The sequence below is a fragment of the Mesoplodon mirus genome (genome assembly GCF_964341445.2).
Source record: "Mesoplodon mirus genome assembly, chromosome: 7".
Lineage (NCBI taxonomy): Eukaryota > Metazoa > Chordata > Mammalia > Artiodactyla > Ziphiidae > Mesoplodon > Mesoplodon mirus.
In genome coordinates this window covers 6540187-6554680 of record NC_138983.1, presented here as the reverse complement: position 1 = coordinate 6554680, position 14494 = coordinate 6540187, and the positions used below count along the sequence as shown (strand labels likewise).

The 14494-nt window shown below is 53.3% G+C and overlaps 1 protein-coding gene across 1 annotated transcript; it reads right to left on the bottom strand.

Annotated features, from left to right (window-relative positions):
• Positions 1 to 706: 706 nt before the first annotated feature.
• Positions 707 to 8203, bottom strand: SLC29A2 (solute carrier family 29 member 2; the record flags this gene model as incomplete). The annotated part of the gene is made up of 12 exons (XM_082628753.1): positions 707 to 818; positions 1465 to 1664; positions 3071 to 3156; positions 3255 to 3360; positions 3600 to 3736; positions 4300 to 4384; positions 4606 to 4703; positions 5348 to 5482; positions 5880 to 6019; positions 6253 to 6413; positions 7842 to 7923; positions 8175 to 8203. 12 exons carry the CDS (start codon positions 8201 to 8203, stop codon positions 707 to 709), a joined length of 1371 nt encoding a protein of 456 aa, XP_082484879.1.
• Positions 8204 to 14494: the final 6291 nt, after the last annotated feature.

The following is a 14494-nucleotide window of genomic DNA, read 5'->3' as shown; positions in this document are numbered from 1 at the left end:
ACTGTAAAGTGCAGTGCACACATGCAGGCTAACTGCAGTTCTGCGACCCAGGCCCAGCTGGGCTCTGGGGAGCGGACACAGTAAATGCTGGCGACGAAAACCCTGTTGGAGGCCCAGAGGGTCCTTCGAGCGCCCTCAGATCCTGAACTCCTTCTCCCTGTCCCTTCAACTTCCCTGGAATCCTCTGTTCTGGAGTCCAAGAGGCTTGATCATGGGGTCGCTGAGGCCTGGAGAGAAGAGAAGCTCCTGCCCAGGGCTGGCCCCCACTCCCACTCTGAATCTGAAGCTGCGACCACACCAGCCACACAGTTGGCAAGTTCCCACCTGTGGCCTCTGAGCCCCGGCACTTGGCCAGTGAGTTTCTCATGATTAACAAATGCACTCCTGATGGTGAGGAAGGGCCATTGTCCTCGGCCCTCTTTTTCATGATCATCACCCTTTCAGTGAGGTCTGTGTGCATCTAGATAGTCTGTCTCTGTGCGTCAACTCCACTCCTGGGGAGGGTTAGAATGGCAGGTGGTGAATTCTTCCTTGCAGCACCCCAGGTGGCCACCAGCCCAGGAAGGAGAGCAGCACCTGCCTCTTCCTGGGACCCCCAGACCGCGGGGCCCCAGCTCAGCAGAGGCTTGAGCCTGGCGCACCATTCCCCCTGTGCTGGGTCTCAGCTCCGAAGAGAAGATGCTGGGAGAGCCCTGGATGGAGCACTTCAGAGCAGCGCCTTGAAGAGGAAGGAGAGGGAGGCTCCACAGGAGAGCCCCAGAGCCAGGAAGAAGGTCATGAGGGTGCCGGCCACCTCCCTCTCATGTGGCAGCACCTGCCTAGAACACACAGGAGTAGGAGCTCTTAGAAAATGTCGGGCCCAACCTGGACCCAGCCCTGTGCCCTCCGCCCTCCTAACAACAGGACGCCTGAGTTCTAGTCTGGGCTGACCCAACCTCTGGTCGCTATAATTAGGCCCTTCTCTCTGGACTCCCGTTTCCTGATCTGTAAAATCGGGCCACTGGACATAGACATCTCTCATGCCCCTGGGGCCTAGATGCAACTGCCTTCCTTCCTGGCAAAATGTCCCCTACCTGGTCCTCCCGGTCACCTCTGCTCTCCCTGGATTCTCAACTCCATTTTCCCTAGAGTAAATAGCCCAGGAACTCTGCTTGTGATCAAAACCTTAGATCCCTTGCAACTGAGAATTTGGGGGAGTAGCTGGGCCCTAAGGAATGACAGTCAAACCCATTTATTTCACAGAGGGCGAAACTGAGGACCAGAGAGGAGGCCCCAAAATCAGTGCCTGGCCTACTTTACTGGGCAGGAACCTCCCCATCCAAGTCCTCCTCTCCCCAGCTCCTGGCCTGGGACCGGCTCAGCAGTTAAAGCCTGACCTGACAGGTGGCACCAGTGAGGCCCCTCAAAGAGCTAGCCCACCTCCCTGCTCCCAGGCCCTCCCCCACACCTTCCCATCCCCCAGACCTGGGCGCCAGGCACATGGTGAGGGACACCAGGTAACCATTTGAAACAGCAAAAAGCAGCATGAAAGTGATGAAGTAGGCATCCTGTGGGAAGAGGATGGGCAGCCGGGACCTCTCGGGCACATGGCACAGCATAAAGAGCGGCACAAACAGGACGCGCAGGCAGACCAGCAGGGGCAGCAGCCGGCTGTCTTTGTCTGGCTGCGGCAGAAGGTTGGGATGAGGGTGGTCCCTGGGAGCAGGGTCTCTGCTCCAGGGACAGCCCACATAGACTCAACTATCACTTCCCCTGACCTACTCCATGTGTGCCAGTGAGGACCCAGCACTTGGGCCTCTGGAGAGCGAGCAGCTGGGCCAAGGCCACCCAGCAATCAAGGACCAGCCTGGGGGTGCTTCCCTTGTGGTGCAGTGGTTGAGAATCTGCCTGCTAATGCAGGGGACATGGGTTCGAGCCCTGGTCCGGGAAGATCCCACATGCCGCGGAGCAACTAGGCCCGTGGGCCACAACTACTGAGCCTGCGCGTCTGGAGCCTGTGCTCCGCAACAAGAGAGGCCGCGACAGTGAGAGGCCCGCGCACCGCGATGAAGAGTGGCCCCCGCTTGCCACAACTAGAGAAAGCCCTCGCACAGAAACGAAGACCCAACACAGCCAAAAATAAATAAATAAACAAATGTGGGGTTAAAAAAAAAAAAAAAAAGGACCAGCCTGGGACTAGACTTTGCCTCTCCTGAGCTCCAGTTCATGCTCTCTCCATGGCAGAACTAGACAAGCGTCTTCGGTTTTCAACGTTGGTGGCTCTGAGCACCCCTGGGTTCCAAAGACCCCATTGGGGAAGATGGGTTTGGAAGCTGGGGATCCAGGCCCCATCCTGGCTTGGATGCACAGCTTGTGGGATCTTAGTTCCCCGACCAGGGATTGAACCTGGGCCCTTGGCAGTGAGAGCTCGGAGTCCTAACCACTGGACCGCTGGGGAATTCCCAGAGCAGCTACCTTTTTTTTTTTTGCGGTACGCAGGCCTCTCACTGTTGTGACCTCTCACGTTGCGGAGCACAGGCTCCGGACGCGCAGGCTCAGCGTCCATGGCTCACGGGCCCAGCCACTCCGCGGCATGTGGGATCTTCCCAGACCGGGGCACGAACCCGTGTCCCCTGCATCGGCAGGCGGACTCTCAACCACTGCGCCACCAGGGAAGCCTCGCAGCTACTCTTTGATCTACTTTGTTTGTTGTGTGTCCTTGGAAGATTTCATTTAAAGAAGCAGCATCTTGGCTAAAAGCAATCTAAATATTAGTTATCTTGTCTGACCTCCCACGTGGTGCAGGAAACTCCACATAACAGTCTTTAAGCACCGGGGCCTGGGCCCTAGGCTGGATGCTGGAGACACAGGTCAATTGGACAAGGCTTCTGCTTTCAAAGAGTTCACAGTCTAAGCCCTGGCTTGCATATCTCCAGGGGCCAGGTGCTCACTGCTAAACCAGCCAGCTGTTCCATTACCAGACCCAGACCAGTGGGACTGTTGGGACATCACCTTTCTGTGCTCTGTCACACCCTCTGATCCCCGACTGCTTCCCCAAACCGTCAGATCACCCCAGCCTAGGTGTGCTCACCCACAGGCAGTAAGAGGTCAGGCTCCGTCCCAGACAGTCCATGACGTTGAAGAGAAGGAAGCAGCAGATGGGGTTGAAGAACTGACCTGGGAGGGAGACAGGGCTTATCCTGGTCCCGGCTGCCCTCTTCCCTCTCTGCCCCTCATTCCCACTGCCCCGTCCTCTTCCGCTTCCCAGCACTCACTCCACTTCCCAGGGCTGGTGGAGCTCGTCACCATGGCTGTGATGGCTGGGAAGACGGACAGGGTGACTGTGAAGACCAACACAAGGCACAGCGCCGTCAGCCAGATCTGGGAGTCGGAGGCAAGGGTGTGAGCAGGCGGGCAAACCCTCCCGCTCAAGCCCTGGCTCAGGAACAGGACACTGGGGCCTGGCTCAGCATGTCTCTGACCCACCATGACCCTGTCACCTTGGGTGGACCAGGTGAGTACTAAGGCCCCAGTGCATTCTAAGAGTCTCTGGGGAAGGCTGGAGAGAGCAGCCCTCTCTTCCCCAGGGGTGGTGGCTGGGGGCTATATCCAAGCCAAACCTTCTGGAAGACAATGAAAACTGAAGGTTTTCCTGGCCTCTGGGGTTCCTCTGGCTCCATCTCTGTCTCCTTCTCAGGGTCAAGATCCAGAGTCAGGGCTGCCTTTTGGGGGCTGTTGGGAATCCCGTTCTTCTCATCTGGGGCAAGAGGGGAGGGCAGGGTCATGCCTGTGACCCTGTGACAACCAGGCCCGAGGGAAGGAGATTCCAAGCAATTAAAACAAGTGACCCTCCACTAGCCCAGGGTGCAGGCAAAGAGAATTAACAATGGAAATATGCCGAGCTAGTATTTATTAAGCCCATACTTGTGCCTGGCAGAGTTAAGCACCTTAAATGGATGATTTCACTGCCATTGCTTTACAAGTAAAGAAACTGAGGCTCAGAGGGGTTACGTGACTTGACTAAGGTCACACAGCTTGGGTGTTATGAAGCTAGAATTCAAACTCAGACACACTAGGATCTAGAACTTGTATGCCTGAAGCTCTACTGCCTCCCCATTTTATAGAAGAGGAAACTGAGGCCCAGAGGGCAAAGGGATGACTTTAATCCCATTGACTTCCCTTCAAGATCTTCTGCCTCTGATTACACAAGGCTACTAGGGATGAGGGTTCTAGTTGGGGACAGAGGGGAAATGCTTCCCTGTGGTGGTGGCTCTAGCCTCCTCTGGGACCTCCACCTCCCTGGCAGGGTCCCGGGCTCACCAGACTTGAGGAGCTCAGCTTTAGTCTCCAGCTCTTGACCTTGTGCCTTTGATGGTTTCTTGGCCAGGTAGTAGCGGGCAAACTTCTGCAGAAGGAAAGTGTTGTCCCTGCCTGGCTTGGCTGAAGTGCCTGGATCCCTCCCCACCCTGTTGACTTAGAGGCTGGGGTCCCCAAGTGGCTGACTCCTTTGGGGATCAGGGCTGGGCCCAGGTCCCCTCTGCCTCCTTTGGCCTCTCTCAGGGCCTCAGACTCAGGGCTGTATCTGTGATGCTCTGAAGTGGGCCTTGAGCCCAATACCAGGCTCACCAGGTGGGGCAGGCTCAGGTAACACACGATGGACATGAGGATGCCCACGCAGGGCGTGATGAAGTACCCCAGGGCGGAGGTCTGGGCATCCACGCCACCTGTGCAGAAACTTCAGCTGCAGAAGGGAGGTGGCTGGTCCACCAGCTCCCGCAGGGCTAACAACTCTTTTCCCGCTTCGCATTATGCATGTCTCAGATTCACCTCCCGCATCTTCCATTCCTCCCACTAACAAACTCAGGACCCTTGTGCCGGGGGCCCCAGCCCAGCCCTTCACTTCTCTCACTCTTCCCCATGTGTCATTTTTGTTGAGCACCTACTAGGTGCTCGTTCTTACTGCATGCTTCTTACAATCTGAGGATGGAGCTATAATAATCATTCAGGTGGGGAACCTGACACAGGTAAGTGCCAGCCAATGCCCCCAGCTAGGGAGCAGTGGAACCGGGATTCAAACCCAAGTCCATCTGAATCCCAAACCTGTCCCCCCTTCCCTCAGCCTCAGCCTACTGCCACATGCCAGTGCTGGCCTCAGGAATCCTGCCCCTGGCCCCAAGCTAACCCAATTCTCACCTAGTCATTCTCTCATTGTATAACTCAAGAGCCCCAAACCCAATCCCCAGCCCCGCCATCACCCCATCACCTCCATCTCCACCAAAGCCCAAGGCATCCTGCTCTTGGCACATTCTCTCTGCTCCCCAGAATCCCAGAGGCCACCCCTGCCCTCCAGCCACCCAAGTGTACTCACTGGCCATGGACATGAGCATGGCAAGAGCAGCGAAGATCCCAGCCAGGCCCTGGCCGCTGAGGAAGAGGGTGCTGTACATGGAAGGCATGGTGCCCAGTTGCCCGAAGAGGCTGCCCTGCAGAACTGCACAGAAGGCTGTGGAGGGACAGGATTGTGGGCCGCTGCTCAACTAGGCAGGCCTTGGGGGCTCCCTGGAGGAGGTGTTGGCAGGGTGCATAGGGGACTCCGGACTAGGTTGGGTAGGCATGAGACTCTGGACATTCCGATGTAACACCCCACATTCATCCCTCCTCCGAGGTGCAGCCCTAGGTGTGAGGGGCTAGGGGCCAGGAGACCTGCTCTTAGGTCACTGTGGGGCCTTGGACGAGTGACTTTTCTTCCCCCCTGGGCCTCAGTTTCTCATCAGGGATATGGGCGATGCTACTGCTGTCTTCCCTTCTTGGATACCTTGGGCCCTTTCAGTAAAAAGAAGAGGCTGGGCTGAAGCCCTGGGGGGCTGGGTGGGGAGGTGGGGAAGGGCAGCGGTGCTCACAGTTGATGAACCAGACAGAGGCCATGGTGATGGAGAAGAAGGGCTCGGGGCTCATGTCCACCTTGACCAACACCGCCGTCAGGGTAAAGAGCAGCAGGATGACCAGCAGGCTGCCCAGAATCCGCACCGTCTCAGGGATGCTGCTCATAACGGAGGAGGGCAGAGTGGGCATCGCTGGGCCCAGGCCAGGGGAGGGGAGGGGGCAAGAGTCTCATCCCAGGGCTGGACAGTGGGGGATGGGGAGAGATTCAGCGGGGAGGGGAGGAAGGATGGGAGGTCTTCCCTGGCCCCAGATGGAGCTGCCTCAGCAAAGGCGGGGAAGGGACAACAGAGGGATGGCCTGGCATTGAGCCCAAGGGGCAGGGCTTCTCACCACTGGTACAGGAAGGAGTTGAGGAGTGTGAAGAGCAGCAGAGGCAGCTGGGACAGCAGTGTCACCCAGTTGTTGAAGTTGAAGGTATCTGCAGGGCTCGTGTGGTTGGTGCCCAGGGTCTCGGTGGTGCCGTTGGCCCCTGCCAGACGCCCCTGGAAGTACTGCCAGGATGCCAGGGGAGTGGGGTACAGGGTTACCCTACAACCTACCCTCAGGAACCCCCCAGCCTTCTCCCTCTGCCTCCTCCCATGCTTGGGATTGCTCCGTTAACTTCTGCGGGACTGACTGTCTTTGCACCGTCCCCAGCACCTGGCACACAGTTGGAGCTTGATGAACGTGCATTGAATTGAACGGCTGAAGTCTGGGTCCAAGCCCAAGCACTAAGAACCCCCAACTTGGGCCTTGCTCCATCTTTGGATCACCCCTCCTCTCCTGTGCCCTGGCTCCAGCCCCCACCCTCACTCCTGCAGCAGCTTCCAGGTTCCCAAGTATTTATGGAGCTCCTACTGTAAGCCAGGCTCTGGCCCAGGTGCTGACCAACTGCTTACTCTCTGGAACACACATTCTGCCATGACTCTGCTTAACTTCCCCACTCCCCATCCATGGCTCCCTGTTGCCTGCAAGGCAAAGCCCCAAGGTTTTGGAACAGCATTTGGGGCCCTTCAGAACCAGACCCTGGTCTCCCTTTTGTGCCCCATTTCCTGTTCCGTCCTGCTAAGCTCCAGTCACCCCAAGCTCTGGCCCTTTCTCTGAATAAGCTGGTACTCTCCTGCCTCTCGGTGTCTTTGCAAGGCTGCTGTCTCCGCCTGGAGTGCCCTCTCCCCTCCTACCACTCCCCTCCCCCAACACAAATGCTTTACCCAAGTTACAAATCGCCTCTTCCGTTAAGCAGAAGGAATTGCTCCCTCCCCTGGGGACCCACAGGACTCTGCTCCAAGCCTGGGATGGCACGTGTCATGTTACAGTATTTATATTTCTTATGCACCCATCTTGCTCTCAAGACCATGGGCTGATTCATCTTTGGGTCTCCAGGGCCCAGCACAGAGCCAGGCACTAAAGAGGCATCTGGAAAGTTGTTGCATTTAATATATAAGAATAACCCAGTCCCATAGAGAACACAAGCCCCACATTCCTGCCTTCCCTTGAAAGAATGTAAGCTCCGTGAGGATGAAACCTTCCTCTGCTATGTTTCCTTCTGTACCCCCAGTGCCAGGAACTCTAGGTGTACATTAACTATTTGTTGGATGAATGAATGTAATTCATGCTATTTCAAAGAAAACCAAAGGCTTGGATAACCCACTTTTTGAGTGACTAGCAAGGAATAGTGACAAACAGGGGAAGTAGGTGGGTAGCTCCTTGCTGGTTCCACAGGATCCCCTGACCTGGTGGACTTGCCCCTCTAGGATCTGGGCATCCCTCAAAGCTTGGTCGTCCTAGCCATGAGAGAGGCACCTCCCCTCTCTGAGGATCCTGCCTCAGCCGACAAACGGACTTAATGAGGAATCAAAGGCGGCGTGGTGGGGAAAGGCAGCTGGAGGGACGGGCGGTGGTTGTGACCGTGGGGCTGTCACTCCAGCCACGAGTCTCACCGGGATGGCTGTGATGAAGAAGTTCCAGGGAAGGAGGGTGCCCAGCCCCAGGATGAAGAAGCTGATCCCGACCAGGTGGTAGCTGTGAGGATCATTCAGAAGGTCACCCGGAGGACGTCCCGCTTCGGCGGCCCCTCCCACCTCCCAGGGCAGCTCCTCCAGAGAGCGGACTACAACCCCCATCACCCAGGCTCAGGCACCCAAGGGAGGCGGCTGACGGGAATTGTAGTTCCAGCTGGTCTGCTTTGAGCTTTGGAGAGCCCGAAGGGAGCGGGTCTGAGCTGCCCACGGCCACCGGATCCCCATACGCACCCCATCTGGTCCCCAACTTGCCTGTCCTGCGGGGCGTCTCCTCGCGCCATGGCCGGCCAGCGGGATGCGCCCGGGTGGGAGAGAGATGGGGAGCCGCACCTGCACTTGCCCTGGGGCCTGTGGGCCGAGCCGGGGACCCTGGAGGCTGGGTCTTGCAGGTGGTGGACAGGGGAAGGAGGGGTCGGGTCTCCCCGAGTCTGGAGCGGGGTAGGGGGAGGCTGGAGCCGGGCAGGGAGCCTCGGGCCGATTTCGCCTAGTCTCAGGCTCCGCAGGCTCCGACCTCGGCTCCGCCCCCGGGGCGGGGACAGAGGATCGCACCACCCCTCCCGGCCTCAGGACTGGGGACTCCAGACTCCCGTGTATGACCCCGGCCCGACTACGCCGTCCCCGGACCCCAACGCACCCAGCGCCGCCCGAGAGGCGGTGACCCGGGAAGATTCCCCCGCCGCCTCCCCTCTCTGCGGGCGTCTGGCCCGGACCAGTGCGGGCGGGGTGGGGGGAGGTAGTGGGGAAGGTGCCCCCCCACCCCCCCAGCGGAGTGCTGTGGAGCTGACCTGGCGCAGGGTTCTCCCGGCTCCGCCAAGTCGGAGGTGGTGCCGTGGCGCTGCTACCGCCGGCTAACTTGGGAGACTGCCGAGGGGCTGGGTCGCCGCGCGCCCGCCAAGCCCCGGCCGAGGGTGTAATCCGAGAGCGGCCGGTGCCGGGGGAAGCCAGAGAGACCGTCAGTCGCCAGCGGTCCTGGCGGGCTGCGCCTAGATGGGTCCCCCGGGAGGCAGAGGGGAGGGCCAAGTGCAGGTGCCGGTCTGGAAGACAGACGAACAGATGGACCCTTCTTCTCCAGTGGGTGCCTGGGGAAGCGCCGGGACTTTGGGGCGCACAACGGAGGGACGAGTCCCTCCGGGGCCTCCAGGCGGGCTTCCCGGTGGCGGTGTGGCTGAGCTCCGGAGCACTGAGGAGCTAGGCAAAGGGTCCGGAGGAATGGGTGAGCCGGAGGTGAGCCCAGACCCGCTCCCTGGCCTCGCCTGGTGCCCTCCCACCACCGCCGCTTTAAAAAAAAAATTACTTTCAGCGGTCCCACGTCACATCTTATCAAACATGAAGATGCACCCACTTCCCACTTTTTTCCGTTAAAGACTTTGAGAGATGATAGACCATTGCCCTTTTGTAATTAATTCTCTCTAACTCATATAATTTACGAGTGGGTTTGTTTTCTCTTCAATCGCCATGCGTATTAGGGATGCTGGAGAAATAAGAGGTTTTAAATCACAAATTATTTTCATTAGTAATGACATTTTTTGGCCATTTCCAGGTTCTTGTGTTTTTTTTTTCCTCTAGCCGACTGTGAGTATGTGAAGCAAAGACTGTACTTACCTGTTTTTGTTTTTAATATTTATTTATTTGGTTGCACTGGGTCTTAGTTGTGGCAGGTGGGCTCCTTAGTTGTGGCTCGCCAGCTCCTTAGTTGTGGCATGTGAACTCTTAGTTGTGGCACGCATGTGGGATCTAGTTCCCTGACCAGGGATTGAACCCGGGCCCACTGCATTGGGAGCGCAGAGTCTTAACCACTGTGCCACCAGGAAAGTCCCTGCTTACCTACTTTACTGTTTATTACAAACATCTAGCGCCACTGCCCGGTACATAGCAGGTGCCTGATAAATGTTTGGTTAATAAATGGATTGCAGTGATATACAAATGATTTTAGGGAGAACAGAGACATCATTAAATTACAGTGAATTAGAAAGTTATTCTCTCTTCAATTTGCTTTCAAGCTTTCGGAGTACAAGGGGGAAAGTCTCAACTGCGGTGCTAACATGTTTCTAACACCTGTTAATCTCTCTCTCTCTCTCACACACACACACACACACACACACACACACAAACTGGCCTCAGGGCTTCTGCTGACAAATTTACCTAAATAGAGATGAATAACTTATGTTTATTCTATCTATTTTTATAGTTACTTTATTTTTAGGACTACTTATGCTGGTTTCCTATTTATTATAAGATATACTTTTCCTTGAAAATGAATTTATTTATACATTTAATTGGGGGGGCACAGCTGTGACACAAGTTTCCATGGAAGTACATGAGGAACTGAGGTTTAAGGAACATTGCATTTGTGAGGCTGTGAGCGAAGAGGATGAGGGCGTTTCACCGAGAGAACAACCCGTACCACGGTCAGGGACATAAGAATGCCGACACATTCTGGGACATACAAATAGATCCCTTTGGCAGGCACGGCAGGAGGAGGGGACAGAGCCTCTGCGACAGCCGGTCTAGTTATGACCGGCCTGAGGGCTGAGTAAGGAGTGTGGATTTCATTTTAAAGGAGGGGTTCTCCACTCAATCAGACTCAGTCATCCTTTAAGAGAAAATATTTTGTTACTATCCTGCAGTGAAATTCATCTGTAATAAAACCTATCTATATACGCAAAAGTTAATGTCAATAAAATACCCTAATTAGGGCTTCCCTGGTGGCGCAGTGGTTGAGAGTCCGCCTGCCGATGCAGGGGACGAGGGTTCGTGCCCTGGTCCGGGAAGATCCCACGTGCCGTGGAGCGTCTGGGCCCGTGAGCCGTGGCCGCTGAGCCTGTGCGTCCGGAGCCTGTGCTCCGCAACGGGAGAGGCCACAGCAGTGAGAGGCCCACGTAACGCAAAAAAATATATAATAATAAAATAAAATACCCTAATTGTACTACCCAGGATAAAGAAAAGTATCTAGTAATAAAATAATGTGTTTGAATATGTTAATGCTCAGGCACAGTGAAGCAGTCAGATGCTGGCCCCTCTTTATAAAACCACTGTTCATGCAATGGCTGTGAATGCATACACAGTACAGGCGAACAAGCCACTCCAAGACCACTAGTTTGCTATTGGTGATGTGATTTTCTGAAATGGTGACCAAGTCTTGGCAAAATTCCAAACAAAACAAAGTGCAGCTCTCCCTCTACATAGAAAGTCGTTGCGTTACTGAAAAAATGCTGTGTATACTCGAACCTTACAAATAATACATTTTATCCATACGTGAAATGTGATTAGTCTAGGCAGAGAAAATTATCAACATGGTTTTCAAAAATAAATAATAGATTTTATTTTTAGTACTGTTTTAGATTTACAGAAGAGTTGAGTAAATAATACATAGAGATCCATATACTCACCCTTGCACTCCATTGCCCAGTTTCCCCTATTACTAACATCTTGTGTTAGTGTGGTACATTTGTTACAACTGATGAACCAATATCAATATATTATTATTAACTATAGTCCATAGTTTACATTAAGATTCACTCTTTGTGTTGTACAATCTATGGGTTTTGGCAAATGTATAATGTCATGTGTCCACTGTTACAGTTTCATGTAGAATAGTTTCACTGCCCTAAAAGTCCCCTGTGCTTTACCTATTCACACCTTCCCTCCATCCCCCAAACCCCTGGCAACCACTGATCTCTTTACTGTCAATATAGTTTTGCCTTTTCTGAAATGTCATATAGTTAGAATCATACAGTACATAGTCTTTTCCCAACCTCAGCACTACAGACATTTGGCTGGATAATTCTTGGTTGTGGGAGCTGTCCTGTTCATTGGAGGATGTTTAGCAGAGTCCTGGACCACACTCACTAGATGCCAGTAGCACCTTCCCCCAGTTGTGATAATCAATATCTCCACACATTGCCAATTTGCCCTGGGGGCAAAACTGCGCCTAGCTGAGAACTGATGTTCTGGAGTCTTTGTTCTCAGCTCTGTCAGACCCAACACCCTCTTTTTTTTTTTTTTTAATTGAAGTAGAGTTGATTTACAATGTTGTGTTAGTTTCAGGTGTACAGCAATATATATATATTCTTTTTCAAAATCTTTTCCATTATTATAGGTTATCAAAAGATATTGAATATAGTTCCCTGTGCTATGCAGTAGGTCCTTGTTGTTTATCTTTTTTATATATAGTAGTGTATATCTGTTAATCCCAAACTCCTAATTTATCCCTCCCCTGCTTTCCCCTTAGTTAAACATAAGTGTGTTTTCTATTTACAGTCTATTTCTGTTTTGTAAATAAGTTCATTTGTATCATATTTTTATTTGTTTATTTGTTCGCTTGTTTATTTTGCGGTACGCGGGTCTCTCACCGTTGTGGGCTCTCCCGTTGCAGAGCACAGGCTCCGGACGCGCAGGCTCAGCGGCCATGGCTCACGGGCCTAGCCGCAGGATCTTCCGGGACCGGAGCACGAACCCATGTCCCCTGCATCGGCAGGCGGACTCTCAACCACTGCGCCACCAGGGAAGCCCCCATATTTTAAATTTATTTAAATTTATTTATTTATTTTTGGCTGCATTGGGTCTTTGTTGGTGCGCACGGGCTTTCTCTAGTTGTGGCGGGCGGCAGCTACTCTTCACTGCGGTGCTTGTGCTTCTCATTGTGGTGGCTTCTCTTGTTGCGGAGCACAGGCTCTAGGCACGCGGGCTTCAGTAGTTGTGGCCCGCGGGCTCTAGAGCACAGGTTCTGTAGTTGTGGCGCACGGGCTTAGTTGCTCCGCGGCATGTGGGATCTTCCCGGACCAGGGATCAAACCCGTGTCCCCTGCATTCTTAACCACTGCGCCACCAGGGAAGTCCCCACACTCGTTTTTATCTTCCTCCTTGACATCTCCTCTTTGCTGATACGGGCCACGAAGAATTGGGGATTATTTGTTGCCACAGTATAACATGGCCTACCATTACAGCTCTAACTTGTCAAGAAGTCCTTCCTGTTACTCTATTTAAAATTCCAGGGCTTCCCTGGTGGCACAGTGGTTGAGAGTCTGCCTGCCAATGCAGGGGACACGGGTTTGTGCCCTGGTCCAGGAGGATCCCACATATCGCGGAGTGGCTGGGCCCATGAGCCATGGCTGCTGAGCCTGTGCGTCCGGAGCCTGTGCTCCACAACGGGAGAGGCCACAACAGTGAGAGGCCCGCGCACTGCAAAAAATAAAATAAAAAAATTCCAAACCAATTTCCCCATCCCACAACCCTGCTCTACCTTTTCTTTTTCCATAAACTTAACACCTCCTAATTGTTTTTTCTTTTTTGGCCGCACCACATGGTTTGCAGGGCCTCAGTTCTCCCACCAGGGATTGAACCTGGGCCACAGCAGTGAAAGCCCGGGATACTAACCACTAGGCCACCAGGGAACTCCCTCTCCTAATTTTCTTAGACAGTATGTCCGTTGTTTGGTCTGTCTATCCTCACTAGACTATAAGCTCCACAGGGGGAGAAACATTCATCTGGTTGGTACACTGATGTATCCCAAATGTCTTGAGCAGGATCTAGCATAAATATTTGTTGAATGAATGAATAATGTTCTCCTACTTGTATATAACAAGTTTTTTCCCCCCATGAATGTTAATGGAAATCTTTCTGTATCTGTGGAATCTAGTACCTTCAGGATACAGCTTTGTTCTATCCTTTCATGTGATTCCTCCTTTCCCCTAGGACATGTGTGCTTTTTCCACCTATGAGCTCTTTATATATAAAGGCCATTCCTTGTTTTGGAAAAGTGTGACACTATATCTTTTAATATTTTTACTGTGCATTTTTTTCTGATCTCTTCACTGGGAATGCCAGTTATCCTATGCTTGACTTCACTTATGAATCTTCCATCTCTATCATCTTCTTTATAATCATTTTACATTGTTGCTCCCTCTCACTATGTTCTGGCTCAGATATATGAATCTTACTGAATTCCAGCCAATGAAACCAGTGGGGTAGACCTGTAGGGGAGGGTGTCTGTCAGAATTCTGGGACCAAAGCGGATGGCACAAACTGGGAAAACAGTATTATCTACAAAGTTATGGTTTAGAGAAACAAGGGTCAGAGAGCAAGAGCAGAGGACCATCACCAAACCTCAGCCTGAATTTAGAAAGTGGGAGCTGTATGGAGAGAGGGCTCCAGTCTTTGATAAAGAAACTGCCACCAGTCCATGGTGGCCCAGCAGAAATGGAGCTGGGAGGTTTGAATACCTCGAACTCACTCTCCTCCTGCCTTCTATTCTCTTGCCAAGGACTCCTGTTGGCCACATTGCCTGGCAACAAATGGGCAAAGGAGCCCACTGATGCTATTGTAGAGGTCACCCTCCCAGGGCTTGGAGCAAGCTAGAGAAGGTGGCAAGTGGGTCTGGAGGTGCAAATGGAAAATAACCAGTACCAGAGATTTGGCGGGGAGGAAGCTTCCTCTCTTCTAAGAAAGAGATCCAGGAATAGAAAGACCCGCTCTCTTTCTCCTCTGGATATTAACCACTGATGTCAACTTCTCCCATTCAAATGGTGAACCTCATGCTGATCCTGGCAGAACAGAGACATGGGATGATCCTGA